Here is an 18,574-nt window from a genome sequence, read left to right as displayed (position 1 = left end):
AGAATGAAAATGGAAGGGAGGAGGGAGAGGGTCAAAGGGGAAGAGAGAGGGAGAAAGAGACGAGGAGGAGGAGAGAGAGAAAGAGAGAGAGAAAGAGAGGGAGAATAGACATTGCATACAGATAGAAAGTCACATGAAGGTATCAGAAGGGGCCATGTACAAGTCAACGAGAGAGGCCTCAAAATGTAACCAGTCTTGCCAGCACCTTGATCTTGGACTTCTAGCCTCCAGAGCTATGAGGAAATAAATTTCTGTTGTTTACGACACCCAGTCTGTGATATTTGTTATGCAACCCAAACAAACGAATATACTTTTTGTTAGTTACTATTACTTATTCAACCCAAATTCTCTCCCAGTTGACCAAATCTATTCAATGAATCATTCCGTAGCTTTTATTTCTTGAAGAAGTATGCCCAGAGCCTTCTGACGTGCTCCACTCTGGACTTCTGCCCGGTATCCCTCTGTGCACAATTTTAATCACCCTTCATAGCCATACCAGGGACTCCCTTTGCCCCCTCTTATTTCTTGTATTGTGTGTCTTACATTTTTCTGAACTGCATTCTCCAGCGGCTTTGTGAGAAAATGTTCCATGTGGTAATTTTTTTTTAAGATTGTGTATGCCTGCAATTGTGTATATTCGGTGTTCATATTTGGACAGATATTTTGGCTCATTGGGTTGGTAGAATTCTAAGTTAGAGATAAGGCATCACTCCACTGTTCTGTATTTTTTCAGCGTAACTTTTGAGGAGTATGAAGCCATTCTTCGTTCTGATCCCTGATCCTTGAATATGATGTGTGTGTGTGCACATGTGAGCACATGTGTTCTGTCTGAAGGACAGTGTTCTGACATGTTACAGTGATGTGCTTTGGTACAGGTCTGTTTTCAACCATTGTGATGAGCTTGGGGAAATTACAGTCAAGAAACTCATATCTTTCCATTTGGGGAATTTTTCTTGGAGTGTATTGTTGATTTCTTTCTCTTTTATGTCCACCATTCTCTTTCTGGAACTCCTACACAAATGTTGAACTACTGAACTGGCTCTCTAATTTTCTTTTATTTTCTCCATTTTCTATTTTTTTGGTCAGATTGCTCTACTTTCTGAGAATTTCTTCAGCATTCTCTTCCAACTCTTTTATTACATTTTAAACTACATTCATGTTTTTAATTTCCCAGGGCTCTTTTACCCCTCTAAATGTTATTATTATATTATCTTTATATATAGCAGCATTAAACTATAAAGATCTGGCTGCCCACATTCTGAGAGCCAAGCTGGGAAAAGAGGTCTGGGAACCCTCAACATATAGTGTACATACATTCCCTTAATCTCAGTTTTCAGTGGGAACCTCTGTCTTTACATCTGTCTAGCGGCTACTTGACCAGGAACTCTTGTCTTAAAAGAGTTCCCTTAAAAGAGTCCCTCATTCCACCCAGGGAATGAATCTCTAGTCTTTTGAGGTGGTAGGGGAGAAGTCCAGTTGCCATATGGTTATACTGGAAACATTATTAAGAAATAGAATTTCTCTGTTCAGTTACTCCTCTCCTCTTTATCCTCACATCCAGTCTTTGAGCCTTTTTAGAATTTTGTGGTATAAATATAAGGTTGTTTTCTGGTTTAGAATCTGAATTTCTTGTTTCTATTAATTCTATTACCCCTAGATCATATACTTCCCAAAACCATATTGCTATGGTCTGATTTTCTGTTCTCCCTCTCTTTATGAACATACATCTTTTGAAACAATTATTTTATTGTCATTTTAGATAAATATTTGGCTGGAAAAAATTAAATCTGTGTTTATAATATGAACTTTTAACCAGAAGTCATTTTCCTCACCAGCAATCATGTGCATAATTCTTAAGTTTCCTTCCAAGTCTGTGATCTTGTTTTACAACAATAGATGTTTTTTGAAGACACTCTTTATATTGATGGCATTATTCAGATTTAGTGAACATAGTCTCTAAAACTGATTTTACAAGCTGTATCCTAGGGAGCTATTATGGAACATAATTCGAGAGACACTCGGAAATCTTCTCAGAGCACAATACCTATTCAGACTGACCTGAAAGTCAGCAATTAGAGAGTCATCGATCATAATCCTCTAATTGAAAAGAAATAGCAGGACTTCCCTGATGACTCAGCTGTAAAGAATCCACCTGCAATGCAGGAGACATGGGTTTGATCCCTGGGTCAGGACAATCCCCTGGAGAAGGAAATGGCAACCCATTCCAGTATTCTTGCCTGGAGAATCCCATGGACAGAGGAGCCTGGCACACTACAGCCCATGGTGTTACAAAAGAGTCAGACACGACTTTGTGACTAACAGGAGCAGCAGCGACTGCTAGCAGACAGTGTTCTAAGAGAAAGGGGTAAAGTAGTGAACAAAATAATTTAGAAGAAACACCTTTGGGATGGCTATCTTAAGCCTTATCAACAATATAGCAGTTTACCCCTACCTACCAATCTGCAGAAATGGGACTCTAAAGCATGTTGAAAGGGCTTGAAGCGGGGTGTTCAGGGGTAAGAGGATGCCAGGAAAAAGGAATGCTGAAAAGCAACGTGGAGGAAACCAAGAGCAAGTGCATTTACTTGCATATTACTTTGCTTCACACCAATGTTGGGTGGTTCTTTTAGTTTGGGCTGACTGGCAATCAGATGCATCTGTCTAGTTTCTGCTGGAAAGTCATTGATAAAACTGGAGAAAAACTTCCTAAGGGTTGGAGACATGAGAGGACAGTGCCTGGGACCCAAAGTTAGCCTAAGATAGTGGCAGCCAGACTGGAGCAATTTTTGAGAGAAACCCAGATCCCTTGAGATTCAAGATTAGATCAGATGGATGGGACTAGTCAAGCCAGTGACTCAAGCTGCATCTGGGAATGAGCTTCACAGCTCAGCTTCCTACCCTGGGTGGTAATAAAGTTCAGTGGTTCCCAGCAAGGACACTGGAGTCTGGGCCAAGCTTCAGTTCCTCTATATACTAGCTGTGTAGCCCTGTGAACAAGTTACTCAACCTCTCTGTGTCTGTCTTATTGCTTAAATAAGGTAATCTTATTTGTGCATGCATGCTAAATTGCCTCTGTCATGTCCGACTCTTTGTGACCCCATGGACTATTTCTCACCACGCTCTTCTGTTCATGGGGTTCTCCAGGCAAGAATACTGGAGTGAGTTGCCATACCCTCCTCCAGGGGATCTTCCCTACCCCGGTATCAAACCCACATCTCTTATGTCTCCTGTGTTGGCAGGCAGGTTTTTTTTTAACCATTAATGCCACCTGGGAAGCCCATATATCTATGTAAATATCACATATATATGTATCTTCAGAAGACATTCATAGAAGGCAATGGCACCCCACTCCAGTACTCTTGCCTGGAAACTCCCATGGATGGAGGAGCCTGGTGGGCTGCCGTCTATGGGGTTGCACAGAGTCGGACACGACTGAAGTGACTTAGCAGCAGCAGAAGACATTTATACTTTGCCATATGTGTATATATCTCGAGATTATTATAGTTCTCTTCTTTTTTCTCATTTGATGCCAAATATTTTGGGGTATATTTTAAGCATGTTTTTTGGTTATTGCTGATATAGTAGAAAAAAATAATTGTGGAATATTTTTTATTACTCCATATTTTCCATTACTCAAACTAATAATATTTTCCATTATTTGAAATTATATTCAAGTTAAGGAAGAAATATCAATAACTTCAGATATGCAGATGACACCACCCTTATGGCAGAAAGTGAAGAGGAACTCAAAAGCCTCTTGATGAAAATGAAAGAGGAGAGTGAAAAAGTTGGCTTAAAGCTCAATATTCAGAAAACTAAGATCATGGCATCTGGTCCCATCACTTCATGGGAAATAGATGGGGAAACAGTGTCAGACTTTATTTTTTGGGGCTCCAAAATCACTGCAGATGGTGACTGTAGCCATGAAATTAAAAGATGCTTACTCCTTGAAAGGAAAGATATGACCAACTTAGATAGCATATTCAAAAGCAGAGACATTACTTTGGCAACAAAGGTTCGTCTAGTCAAGGCTATGGTTTTTCCTGTGGTCGTGTATGGATGTGAGAGTTGGACTGTGAAGAGAGCTGAGCACTGAAGAATTGATGCTTTTGAACTGTGGTGTTGGAGAAGACTCTTGAGAGTCCCTTGGACTGCAAGGAGATCCAACCAGTCCATTCTGAAGGAGATCAGCCCTGGGATTTCTTTGGAAAGAATGATGCTAAAGCTGAAACTCCAGTACTTTGGCCACCTCATGCGAAGAGTTGACTCATTGGAAAAGACTCTGATGCTTGGAGGGATTGGGGGCAGGAGGAGAAGGGGACGACAGAGGATGAGATGGCTGGATGGCATCACTGACTCGATGGACGTGAGTCTGAGTGAACTCCGGGAGTTGGTGATGGACAGGGAGGCCTGGTGTGCTGCGATTCATGGGGTCGCAAAGAGTCAGACACAACTGAGTGACTGAACTGAACTGAACTGAATGTCTTCTGGATGGTTTATATAGAAATTCCCCCAATTTAATGAACCACATGATGCACTATATGCCAACTTTTGATCTGAGAATCAGGCAGTCTTGGATTTGAACCCTTGCTCTATTATCTTGAGAAACTGTTTAGCTTCTCTAAGCCTCAGTTTCCTCCTAAGTAAAAAAAGAAATAAAACAAATACCATGGTCTACTGTAAGAGTCAGATGACGTTGGTGAAAACATCTAGCTTAGTTCCTGGGTCATGATAAATGTTTAAAAGATATGACTTTTCCCTTGAGTCTAAATCAGTAATTCCCAATCAGGAATGACTTCTCAACCCCTCTCCCACCTCACATATAAAAGGGGAATATGTGGCAATGTCTGGAAACATTTTCTATTTTCACAGCTGGGGTGTGTATGCTACTGACTTCTAGCAGATAGAGGTTAGGGATGCTGCCAACCATACTACAATCCACAGAGCAATTCCACCAACCCCAACAAAAATTTATCTGGCCTCAAATGTCAATAGTTGTAAAGGTTGAGAAATCCTGCCCTAAAAGTATGCCTCCTTAACTTTAAAATCATGCTGGCCTAAAAATTTCCCCACTAGTACATCAGTGCTTACCCATAAGAGCTTTATCTTAAATGTAAGTGCTCTCCACTCTATCAAAAGTAATAATGGTTAGGGAGTAAATAATAGCAGCTATTGTTTATTGACCACTTGCTATGTGCCAAACCCTGAGCTAAGATATGTTGGTCTTGTTTAATCACTAAGTCACATGTGACTCTTCGCCACTCCATGGACTGCAGTATGCCAGGCTTCCCTGTCCTTCACTATCTCCTGGAGTTCGCTCAAACTTATGTCCACTTAATCATGATGAGTGATGCCATCCAACCATCTCAGCCTCTGTCTCTCCCTTCTCCTCTTGCCCTTAATCTTTCCCAGCATCAGAATCTTTTCCAATGAGCTGGCTCTTCACATCAGATGGCCAAAATATTGGAGCTTCAGCATTAGTCCTACCAATGAATATTCAGGACTGATTTCCTTTAGGATTGACTGGTTGGATATTCTTGCTGTCCAAAAGACTTTCAAGAGTCTTTTCAAGTGCTCAGCCTTCTTCATGGTCCATCTATCACATCTGTACATGACTACTGGAAAAACTATGACCATGTGGGCCTTTGTCGGCAAAGTGATGTCTCGGCTTCTGAATATGCTGTCTAGGTTTATCATATCTTTTCTTCCAAGGAGCAAGTGTCTTTTAATTTCATGGCTGCAGTCACTATCCGTGGTAATTTTGGAACCCCAAATCTGTCACTGTTTCCACTTTTTCCCCATTTATTTGCCATGATAGGATTGGATCCCATGATCATAGTTTTTTGAATGATGAGTTTTAAGCCAGCTTTTTCACTCCCCTTTTTCACTATCATCAAGAGGCTCTCTAGTTCCTCTTTACTTTCTGCCATTAGAGTGGTATCATCTGCATATCTGAGGTTTTGATATAATTTGTGAAATGTCACATTCTAATATAAATTTTATGGCAATCCTTAAAATTGGTAGTGTAGATTTTTCTAAGTGGAAAATTGTAATAATGTTTTACTTTAACAATGGTCTGAGTGTCAAAATAATCAGCAAGTCTTTCAACTCCCATTTCTGGATCTTAACTTCAGCAACTTGGTACCTTGCAATGTCTATAAGGTCCTGTGAATTTTACCTTGGAACTATCTCTCAATTTCCTCTACTTTGATCTTCTTCCATGGTCATTACTGTACTCTGGGATCCATATATTCTTTTGAATTAGCATAACACCATTTTTGTTAATCTCTTGTCATTACTGTCTCTCCTAAACAGTACTCTTTCCTGCCATTTTCTTTCCAAAATAAAACTGGTAAATAACACTTCTCTGTACAAAATCTTTTAATAGTTCCCCAAGGTCCTCATGATCTGGCTTTATCTCCTTTCACTCCATTTCCCCCAAATCATTTCATCCCAACAAGTAGTGCAATCTTAAAATTCCAATAATCATGATTCAGAGATGTTAACGCTCTTGAGAAAATTATTATTCTATAATCAAGATTAAATGGTTTGAGTTTATTAGTATTCTTGTGTTAATGCATAATGCAAGAGAAATTAAGACCTCAACTAACTAGTAATGTTCTGTCAATGTTGGGCAGGCAACTGGGGGAAAAAAAAAGAGAAGAAAAAGTCATGATTTGCCCTGGTGTTCTCTTTCCATGCTGATGTTAAGTGTGGCTATCATTAGATTAGGGATTGGTGAGGGGAAAGACAAAAAGGTAATGAGTGGCTGTCAGGAGGTTAGCAGGAAGAGTGGAAGGGATAGGAAGCAACTGGGACCCACCCCTTGCTGTGTCAATGGTCTCTCCTACTTGGCACAAACTTGGCTCCTTTCAAAAAGCTGAAGTGAAATTACTAGTGTTTCTCCTTCACAAGTGCTGATGTAATTAGGTACAGATAAGACTGAGAGAAAATGAGGTTGAGCAGAACATGTGCATTTTATAGATTCATAATTTGGGACTGTTGCAAGTATAAGAAAAAATTAAATTTGCTAAGGAAACCCATTTTCAAACAGAATATAAGTCTAAAATAGCTTTTCTGAGTTATGAGAGGGCATGAGTAAAATTTCTAATAAATCCTCACTAAGTCAGATAAGTTGGCATCTGTCTACCTAAATCAATCCATCAAAAGTTAAAACAGTTTTATTTAACTGATGACAGTATTTCCCGTGATAGATTTTAATAAACATATAAAACTAATTTACAATCATGAGCACTTATTTCTGTATATATAAACCAGTAAGCACTTGATCAAAACTGTTTCATGAGATTCTTCTCCCTGCTACATCCTGTATTAAGCTGTAAAGTGAGCATTGTTCACATTTAACTTAAGCACTGCTTTTAGAACTTATCTGCCCCACCCTGTGACTCTACCATATCTCATCCTCATAACTCAAATCTGTCAAATTTTATCAGGGTTATAAAATCAATATTTTTCTTTAAAGTAGTGGGATTCTCCTTGCAGGGTAACAAACATTTCTGAATTCAGATCAGAGTTAAATACTCCTATTACATACCCTAATGGTTCATTAGAGGAATTATCAAGAGTGCTTTTGACTATTTCCAATTCATATAGCACACGAAATTTCTAATCTCATCTTGAAAGTAAGATCGCACTTCACCGTGTAGTTAGGAGAATGGAGAGATGGGAAGGATCAGAGACTGAAGAAACATGGTTTCTTTCCTTAAGGAAGACACAAAACCAGTGATCAAGTAATTGCACAAGTCTAAGAAAGTGTTGGATGTGGTCAAGAAAAGGAAGGTTCATGGGATTCGGAGTTATCAGGAAAGGACTTATTAAAGAAAGATGAGCTGTAAAGTAAGAGGATTGTGCTGTATCTTGTCTGCTTCTTGGAAATGGTGGCCAGTTGAGCTGTTAGCCCTGGGTCTGATCTCCTGAATGTATGCAGATTACAGAGTCCTTGGTTCAACTGAGATCTGTTGACATGAACGACAGAGAGCCCGAGAAGAGGAGATGGCTCATAGACTGGGGTATAAAAAAGAGAATTCAGAATTAGGCCTTCTTGGGGGAGGGGGAACAGTGGTGAGAGGGGGAAGGTATACCTCAGCGGAAGGGCGGGTGGGTGGCATGTAGAGCATTTAACTACTGAACTAAACTATCTCTCAGGAAATCTGACTCAAAGTCCTGGAGCATGTGGAAGTTTAGAGAAACAAAATGTGGGTCAAAACAAAGCAAGAAGACAGCACTGAGATGCAAAGAGATCAAAGAATTGTCTCAGTGAATCTCTGGAGCAGTGGAAACGTGTTGTGGCAGCCTGCTCAGGGATGGTGGGAGAGGCATTGCCAGCAGGGCAGATCCTTGAGAATAATCAGAAATGTACCAGGAAGAAAAGCCATTCAGGCAAAGAGAAACCATGACTCATACACAGATGCAGAAACGGCTTAGCATTATCTGGGGAGGGAGCCCTTGGCACATAATAGCCACTCAGTAATATGTGGTGGTGAATCAGTGGATATATGGAGCCAAATCCAGTGCTATGACATGGAGCAGAACAACAGGAAAGGTTGTCGAAACAAAGGGCTGGACCAGATTCCAGAAGCTTTGAAAACCACACAGTTGAGAGGGGATGTGGTAAGAAAAGTTTGTACTAAGTCAGCTAGTTCAGTTCAGTCTCTCAGTCGTGTCTGACTCTTTGCAGCCCCATGGACTGCAGCATGCTAGGCTTCCCTGTCCCTCACCACCTTCCAGAGCTTGCTCAAACTCATGTCCATCACATCAGTGATGCCATCCAACCATCTCATCCTCTGTCATCCCCTTCTCCTCCTGCCTTCAATCTTTCCCAGCATTAGGGTCTTTTCCAAGAAGTCAGTTCTTACTATCAGATGGCCAAAGTATTGGAGTTTCAGCTTCAACATCAGTCCTTCCAATGAATATTCAGGACTGTTCTCCTTTAGGATGGACTGTTTGGCTCTCCTTGCCGTCCAAGGGGCTCTCAAGAGTCTTCTCCAACACCACAATTCAAAAGCATCAACTCTTCGGCACTCAGCTTTCTTTATAGTCCAACTCTCACATCCATATATGACTACTGGAAAAACCATAGCTTTGACTAGACAGACCTTTGTTGGCCAAGTAACGTCTCTGTTTTTTAATATGCTGTCTAGGTTGGTCATAGCTTTTCTTCTAAGGAGCAAGTGTCTTTTAATTTCATGGCTATAGTCATCATCTGTAGTGATTTTGGAGCCAAAAGAATAAAGTCTCTCACTATTTCCATAGTTTCCCTATCTATTTGCCATGAACTGAGGACCAGATGCCATGATCTTAGTTTACTGAATGTTGAGTTTTAAGCCAACCTTTTCATTCTCCTCTTTCACTTTCATCAAGGGGGTCTTTAGTTCTTTGCTTTCTGCCATAAGGGTGGTGTCATCTGCATATCTGAGGTTATTGATATTTTTCCCTGCAATCTTGATTCTGGCTGGTGCTTCATCCAGTCCAGCATTTCTGATGATGTACTCTGCATATAAGTTAAATAGGCAGGGTGACAATATACAGCCTTGATGTACTCCTTTCCTGATTTGGAACCAGTCTGTAGTTCCACGTCCAGTTCTAACTGTTGCTTCTTGACCTGCATACAGATTTCTCAGGGGGCAGGTCAGGTGGTCTGGTATTCCCATCTCTTTCAGAATTTTCCACAGTTTGTTGTGATCCACACAGTCAAAGGCTTTGGCATAGTCAATAAAGCAGAAGCAAATGCTTTTCTGGAACTCTCTTGCTTTTTCGATGATCCAACAGATGTTAGCAATTTGATCTTTGGTTCCTCTGCCCTTTCTAAATCCAGCTTGACCATCTGGAATTTCACAGTTCATGTACTGTTGAAGCCTGGCTTGGAGAATTTTGAGCATTACTTTGCTAGCGTGTGAGATGAGTGCAATTGTGTGGTAGTTTGAGCATTCTTTGGCATTGCCTTTATTTGGGATTGGAATGAAAACTGACCTTTTCCAGTCCTGTGGGCACACACTCTTTTTATCACATGTACCTTCAAAGGCAATTCAGTAGCCCAGGCAAGAAGTTGCAGATAATTAATAAAAACACCAAATGTTAGCTCTTAACTAAATTTATATATGTGCATATAATTATGTATAGTTTTTGTAGTAAGTATATTGTTCTCTAACTCTCATTTTCAGCTCCATGGAATAACATTTCTAACCAGAAACTATTGTCTGGCAGAATTATATCTAAACAACAATGCAATATTTGATATTGAAGGTATGTCTTAAATTTTCTCTTTTAATTGAAAAGATTTTCAATTAAATAATAACTTTCAACTATGGTATTGCTGAGGAGGACATGGCAACCCACTCCAATATTGTTGCCTGTAGAATCCCATGGACAGAGAAGCCTGGTGAACTGCAGTCCATAAGAGCTACAGTACAAAGAGTTAGACATCACTGAAGCAATTTAGCACATACACATGCATGGTATTGCTAATGGTGTGGAAAACTCTGTTTTAACATTTCCATTGAAAATATATGATAGAAACTTAATTTTTAATGTTCTTATGTATATTTCATTTAAGATGTGCTGTTTGATTATGGTTTTAGCTCAATATTATCAAATGTCTTATCCAAGATGTTAAAGAATCTTTTTTTTTTTAACATAAAAATTTTGCCATTCTACTGCATCATTGGACACAAACTAGATATTGTGGAAGCAAATTTTTTAATGTTTGGGAGCATTAATAAAAATAATGACTTCATAAATAATCTTAAATGTTTTTACTGGTTATATTTTTTCCCAGTCAAATCTGTGTTTCACTCTGAGTTAATTTTATATCTGCAACAATCTCTAAACTGATAATTACAAGCCAGGTATTAAAGTACTTGTATACTATTATCATGAGTAGTACAAAACATTTTTATTCATTTAAAAAAATGTTTTAAATCTTACACAAATATTTTATTTTTTTCAGGCCTGCACTATTTGCCTTCACTGCATATACTCCTGCTACATCACAATGAGTTAATAAACCTTGACGCAACAGTAAAAGAGTTAAAGGGAATGCTAAATCTGAAGACCCTAAGTATTAATCTGCACTTTAAATGTCCATAATTTAAAAGTGATAACACACTATTTCATGTTTTGAATTTAAACTAGATCAGTGTTTTTAACAAAACTGCTTAGATGTTCCTGAAAACAAGACTAGATCTTAATCTCTTTAAAAATACATTTTAAAAAGAACAATAGGTAGAAAAAACTTTTGTGAAATGATACAGTATGAAAATGACAAAAGTGACCCAAAAGAAGTGTTACACGTTACATCTGTGTTTTGGGTTTTTACCTCAAAAGGAAGTTTTGGCATTTATTATATGATTCCACTTGTTCATATAAATGTCCAGAATGGGCACATTGATCAAGATAGCAACACTGAGAGGTAACTGCTTTTAAATAGATTAGTGTTTAACCCAGGGTTGGGGGATGAGGGTCTGTGGAGTGATAGCCTGGCATTTCTTTTTGGGGTGATGAAAATGTTCTGAAATGGAAGGTGGTAATGATTGCACATCATGCAAAATACCAGCCTGGATGAAGCACAAGCTGGAATCAAGATTGCTGGGAGAAATGTCAATAACCCCAGATATCCAGATGTCACCACCCTTATGGCAGAAAGTGAAGAGGAGTTAAAGAGCCTCTTGATGAAAATGAAATGAGGAGAGTGAAAAAGTTGGCTTAAAACTCAACCTTCAAAAAGTGAAGATCATGGCATCCAGTCCCATCACTTCACAGCAGATAGATGGGGAAACAATGGAAACAGTGACAGACTATGTTCTTGGGCTCCAAAATCCTTGCAGATGGTGACTGCAGCCATGAAATTAAAAGATACTTGCTCCTTGGAAGGAAAGCCATGACCAACCTAAACAGCATATTAAAAAGCAGAGATATTACTTTGCCAACAAAGGTCAATTTAGTCAAAGCTGTGGCTTTTTCAGTAGTCACGTATGGATGTGAGAGTAGGACCATAAAGAAAGCTGAGTGCCGAAAAATTGATGCTTTTGAATTGTGGTATTGGAGAGGACTCTCAAGAGTCCTTTGGACTGCAAGGAGATCAAACCAGTCCATCCTAAAGGAGATCAGTCCTGAATATTCATTGGTAGGACTGGTGTTGAAGCTGATGCTCCCAATACTTTGGCCACCTGATTTGAAGAACTGACTCATTGGACAAGACCCTGATGCTGGGAAAGATTTAAGGCAGGAGGAGAAGGGGACAACAGAGGATGAGTTGGTTGGTTGGATGGCATCATTGACTCAATGGACATGAGTTTGAGCAAACTCTGGGAGATAGTGAAGGGGAGGGAAGCATAGCGTGCTGCAGTCCATGGGGTCTCAAAGAGTTGAACACAACTGAGTGACTGAACAACAACGATTGCACAATTCTGTGAATATACTAAAAACTATGAATTGTGTATTTAAAATTAGTGAAGCCTATCATATGGAAATTATATTAATAAAGCTGACACCCACCCACCCCCCACAAAAGAGCATATTTTAATGGAAGTTTTCCATTGGGTAAACCACAAACTTAATTCATAGATAACCAGGAACTGGCCTCAGTATTTGGAGAAAGTGTGAGATGGGTTGGAAAAATAAATAATACACAGTTCCTACTCTCAATAAGCTTATAGTGTTGAAGAGTAAATAAACTGGTACATGATGGCAATTCAGAACAAATGTTTCTAGGTGGACCAAGGGAAAAGAGTCAGAGCAGTGAATGGGTTTTCAGATTTCAGAGTTTGAAACTTCTTTCAGTTCAGTTCAGTTCAGTCACTCAGTTGTGTCCGACTCTTTGCGACCCCATGAATCACAGCACGCCAGGCCTCCCTGTCCATCACCAACTCCCGGAGTTCACTCAGACTCATGTCCATTGAGTCGGTGATGCCATCCAGCCATCTCATCCTCTGTCGTCCCCTTCTCCTCCTGCCCCCAATCCCTCCAAGCATCAGAGTCTTTTCCAATGAGTCAACTCTTCGCATGAGGTGGCCAAAGTACTGGAGTTGCAGCTTTAGCATCAGTCCTTCCAAAGAAATCCCAGGACTGGTCTCCTTTAGAATGCACTGGTTGGATCTCCTTGCAGTCCAAGGGACTCTCAAGAGTCTTCTCCAACACCACAGTTCAAAAGCATCAATTCTGCGGCGCTCAGCTTTCTTCACAGTCCAACTCTCACATCCATACATGACCACAGGAAAAACCATAGCCTTGACTAGATGGCCCTTTGTTGCCAAAGCAACGTCTCTGCTTTTCAATATGCTATCTAGGTTGGTCATAACTTTCCTTCCAAGGAGTAAGCGTCTTTTAATTTCATGGCTGCAATCACCATCTGCAGTGATTTTGGAGCCCCCAGAAATAAATTCTGACACTGTTTCCCCATCTATTTCCCATGAAGTGATGGGACTAGATGCCATGATCTTAGTTTTCTGAATGTTGAGCTTTAAGCCAACTTTTTCACTCTCCTCTTTCACTTTCATCAAGAGAAACTTCTTTATACAGTGTCAAAATATAGATATTTTCTTTCCCCCCTATTTATTTTGTATTATTTTCTCAGAATTGCCTGAGACAGTGCTTTAAATATGTGTAAACTGCTGTTGTTGGTGGAGGTCTTGATCAGATCAAAACATAATTATTAAAGTTTTTAAATATTTTCAGTGTTGATTAGTTATAGCTACTGTAAGGAGAAATTATTTAAGTGCTTATAGGTAGGTTCTTAAACTATTAAGATTACCCTAAGTTCATGGGAATTCAGTGCTTATTTTTGAGATGTAATAAGGTCTATTAAAGACTTATCAGGATTGACATGCATATTTGTATCTGGCCCTTCTGTGCTGAACAGGTGCTTCTGTGATTAAGAGACTGGTTATGCAAGATCTACTCTACCTTACCTTCACTTTTCTGTAAAATGGGCTAATAGCTACCTCTCAGAATTGCTTCAAATATTAAACTAATTCTGTAAAATACGTGGGCTTTTTTTCCTTTCTTTTGGCTGCTCTGTGTGGCTTGTAGGATCTCAGTTTCCTGACCAGGGACTGACCCCAGATGTAACAACAAAAATATTATTTTACTATGGATTGTGTAAAGTTGGATAAATTAAGATGCACATGGTCTAGAAATTCTGCTTATTGGTAAAGAGATTTTTTTTAATTGACATTTTAAATAATCATTATAATAACATGTTTGAATGTTGAGAAAATACTTTCTTATAATATTCTCATTTAAATCTTCATAACAATCCAATGATGTGATTAGCATGATGTGATTAGAATTATTCCCTCTTTAATGGTAGAAATGCAGGGCTCAGAGCTTTAACTAGACTACTATGGAATGTTAAAACTTAAACTCATACTGTGCTTCTTTTATTTATCATTCATTCATTCAATAAATATTTATCATGCATTCACTGAGTGATACTCTTCTAGATGGGGACATAAAGGTACACAAGAAAGACCCCATCTGGATCTGTATGGAGCTTACAGTTTTCTAACAGTCAACCTTTGTATTTCCCGAAGACCTGAGGTGCCTGAATGCAAAACTAATTGGACAATTTGCCAAATATAAGAGCTCGATAATTTAAGCAAATTTATTTTACAAGGCAAGATTTGGAGGTTAGCAATCAAGGTTGCCATCATAGTCAACAAAGTTATGCCCTAAACAGAAGTGCCTGGTGGGGGCAGGGGATGGGCTGGGGTGTGAATGGAGTCTGAAATTCAATTCAGTGCCTGCCTCCCATAGGAAGCCTCTGTGTGGCCACAGAGTAGTGTCAGCCCTGAGGTGGGGTGCAGGAGTGCCTTTTCCTGCTCTCTGAAAGTCTATTAGCTCAGCCTGGTAGTGTAAGGTCCATACCATTGCCTGTCACAACGTTTTAAGTGACCTCTACTTAAAAATCATAGTGATGTAATTCATTATATAAATTGTTATAACTGAGAATCTTAGAGGGATTTTTTTTTTTAATAGAGAAAATGGTGTGTATAATTGCCCCTCCCCCCAAAAAAAATTTCTGAAAAATTTTAGTACCAAATATGCAGTTTGAACCCTTACCTCATTTTGGTTAAAGATATTATATTTTAAAAAAATGTTGGCATTTACTAGCTACTCAGCATTTGGTCCCATCACTTCATGGGAAATAGATGGGGAAACAGTGGAAACAGTGTCAGACTTTATTTTGGGGGGCTCCAAAATCACTGCAGATGGTGACTGCAGCCATGAAATTAAAAGACGCTTACTCCTTGGAAGAAAAGTTATGACCAACCTAGATAGCATATTCAAAAGCAGAGACATTACTTTGCCAACAAAGGTCCGTCTAGTCAAGGCTATGGTTTTTCCAGTGGTCATGTATGGATGTGAGAGTTGGACTGTGAAGAAGGCTGAGCACCGAAGAATTGATGCTTTTGAACTGTGGTGTTGGAGAAGACTCTTGAGAGTCCCTTGGACTGCAAGGAAATCCAACCAGTCCATTCTGAAAGAGATCAGCCCTGGAATTTCTTTGGAAGGACTGATGCTAAAGCTGAAGCTCCAGTACTTTGGCCACCTCATGCGAAGAGTTGACTCATTGGAAAAGACTCTGATGCTGGGAGGGATTGGGGGCAGGAGGAAAAGGGGACGACAGAGGATGAGATGGCTGGATGGCATCACTGACTCGATGGACGTGAGTCTGAGTGAACTCCGGGAGTTGGTGATGGACAGGGAGGCCTGGCGTGCTGCGATTCATGGGGTCAGAAAGAGTCGGACACTGCTGAGCCACTGAACTGAACTGAACTGAACTGAATTATATTTGTGCAGTAATGTCCCCAAATTAAGTTTCTATAAGATTCATTTGCAATCACAGAATAGACTCAGCTCATTAACTAAAATGAGAAATCCATGTATTTTCAAGTGTTAAGAATTTTGTCTTTTCAAGTTGTAAAAACTATATAAAATGCTAAAATGTTATTATTCCACTTCAATTACTAGTTCTTTAGAGGGTGAGAAAATAGCCTGGAGGGTAAACCTCTAGTCCATTTCAGCACTGCACCCTCCACTGGCATTTATGAAGAGAACTGCCGAGAGATTGCCCAAGATTGCTCCCATGGCTGGGAGCTTCAGGGAGGCCTAAAACTGCTGCAGAGTGTGAGGTCCTGGAAACTGGAATTCCTGACTTCCAGGCTGAGTCAGGCAGGACACACCTTTTCTCTCCAGGCAGTCTTCCTTTCCACACCCTTCCTCTCTTGCTCCATTTTCCTCTTCCCTTCTCTCCTCCAAACTCTTTCTAAATCTGTACTGGTGTCGAAGACCTGCTTTGTGGCTGCAGACTTTCACTGACCTTCAGCCTCCCTGCCTCTTTGCCTACATGGAAAAAAACATTCCAACAGCAACAAAATGCTGAACCCATTCTGTTTCTAAATCTTTAGTCTCCCCATTTCTAATTGTCTCTGTGTTTCATGAAGCTCCACTATTAGAAGGTATATTTGGATTCCCACATTCCAGAATTGTTAAGACTTGCTTTCCTTGCAGTCTTTAAGGATTCACCATTGGAGACAGGAAATGCCCCTTCTCAAAGGTGCGATCTCCAGCTTTTACAGATTCTGATCTTAAGCATATCCTGTCCCGCCCTTCCCCAGTTGGCCGCAGTCCACTGCTGATGGCAATAGTCAGGGAGTGAAGAGGGATGCTGAGAGGTCATTGTGGGATCATGGTCTCAATGGTCTCTTTATTTATTTACTTGGCCAAGTCAGGTCTTAGTTGTAGCACACAGGGTCTTCATTGTGTCTTGTGGGATCGTTCCTCATGATGCACAGACTCTCTAGTTAGTTGCTCCATGGCTTGTGGGATCTTAGTTCCCTGTCAACTACAAATTGGTGCTTGCCAAGATGGTTGCCAACGACTGAACAACCAGGGCATTTGCCATGGCCATCAGAGACTAAACCCCGCACTGTTGACCTTCAACACCCCCTGAGAGAGTTCAGGGTGGAGTAAGGCACTCTGTGCTTCAGGCAATCTTGTGGGACAGGACTTTAGATAGAAGTTTTAGGAACAGATTTTACGATCCCAATTCTTGCATCTCCTCATATCTAGAAAAGCCCTAAATTCCTTCATGGTGACATCAGGTCCTAGCAACAAACTTTTTCTAAAATGAATGCTTAATGGTATTGAACTCCCCCTTCATCAAAATCCTCTATATTGACCTTCTCCTACTACCTCTTTGGAGCAGTCTCTTAGAGCTATCTGCGGTGCTGCCTCCCGGGCTGCAGTCCTCATTTTGCCCCAAATAAAACTTAATTTGCAACTCTCAAGTTGTACATCTTTTTAGTCAACATGATCAAGGATTGACCCTATGGCCCCTGCATCGCAAAGCAAATTCTTAACCATTAGATCACCAAGGAAGTCCCTCAATGGTTACTTTATCTGAGACTCTTTACCCTGAAATGCCCCTCGAGGTTAGGACTACTTCTCCCATACAATGCAGTAGAACAGTCCACTCTATTAAAAAGCCAGCTGGATCTTTTATTGCTATTTATCCTGAAAGAGCATCCCTCACTCTCTTAACCCCTGGTTTAGTTCAAGTTTGTCTTTCAAAAATCAGGTATCACTTCCATATTCAGGACAAGCTGTGACCCAGAGATTTTAGTTGAAATGGTAACAGTGGAGATTCTGATCTTGTAAATAACCTTGAGCCAGAACCTCTGTCTGATTGTTGACAGCTAAGCTTGGAGAAGGCAATGGCAACCCACTCCAGTACTTTTGCCTGGAAAATCCCATGGACAGAGGAGCCTGGTGGGCTGCAGTCCTTGGGGTCACTAGAGTTGGACACAACTGAGCGACTCACTTTCACTTTCATGCATTGGAGAAGGAAATGGCAACCCACTCCAGTGTTCTTGCCTGGAGAATCCCCAGGACCGGGAAGCCTGGTGGGCTGCCGTCTATGGGGTCGCACAGAGTTGGACACGACTGAAGCGACTTAGCAGCAGCAGCAGCAGCAGCAAGCTTCCTTCCACAGGCTTCTCTGTACAGACACAGATGGAACTGCTTTTAACTTCTCTATATCATTTCCTCATCTATTAAAATGAACATGCTGACACATTATTAATTACATCAGCTTTCTTCAAAGATGATCTTAAAAATATTCAGGTTCATTTAAATGGGATTTTACATTTTGCTTTAAAAGTTAACTGGTGCTAATTATTTAGATAAATTTTTTTTTCCTCTTCTGTTTCCATAAATAGCTTCACACATGTGACTCATGGAGCTCAAGCTTGTGCAGTAAAGTAGTAGAAACATTTTGATATATTATTGGGTAGATGTAAATTGCTTAGACTCAGAATCCCAAATTAAGATAAGCAAGACAGTGCTGGCGCCATCAAGGTGTACTCTATAAGTAGCCTAGAGGAAAGGTGGATTAAATAGTATTAACCTACTGAAAGTGAAAGTGTAAGCAATTTCACTTCATAGTTCCTGAAAGAATGTACCCATACATCATAGAAGGCTTTCAGAACTTTCAGACACAGGAAACTGATATCATATCTTTGAAACTTTATTTATGGTAATTTTAGTAGCATCA

General features: G+C 40.0%; 1 protein-coding gene across 1 annotated transcript in view; it reads left to right on the top strand.

Annotated features, from left to right (window-relative positions):
• The window catches only part of LRRC72 (leucine rich repeat containing 72), a 72,049-nt gene that overhangs the window by 43,180 nt on the left and 10,295 nt on the right, over nt 1–18,574 (top strand). The window contains exons 5-6 of the mRNA XM_070368860.1: nt 10,182–10,263; nt 10,967–11,077. Coding sequence (XP_070224961.1) covers nt 10,182–10,263; nt 10,967–11,077 — 193 coding nt within the window. The remainder of the gene's footprint in view (nt 1–10,181; nt 10,264–10,966; nt 11,078–18,574) is intronic.

Source organism: Bos mutus, chromosome 4, assembly GCF_027580195.1.
Source record: "Bos mutus isolate GX-2022 chromosome 4, NWIPB_WYAK_1.1, whole genome shotgun sequence".
Taxonomy (NCBI): domain Eukaryota; kingdom Metazoa; phylum Chordata; class Mammalia; order Artiodactyla; family Bovidae; genus Bos; species Bos mutus.
The sequence above is the reverse complement of the archived record's forward strand: the minus strand, read 5'-3'. Positions and strand labels throughout refer to the sequence as shown.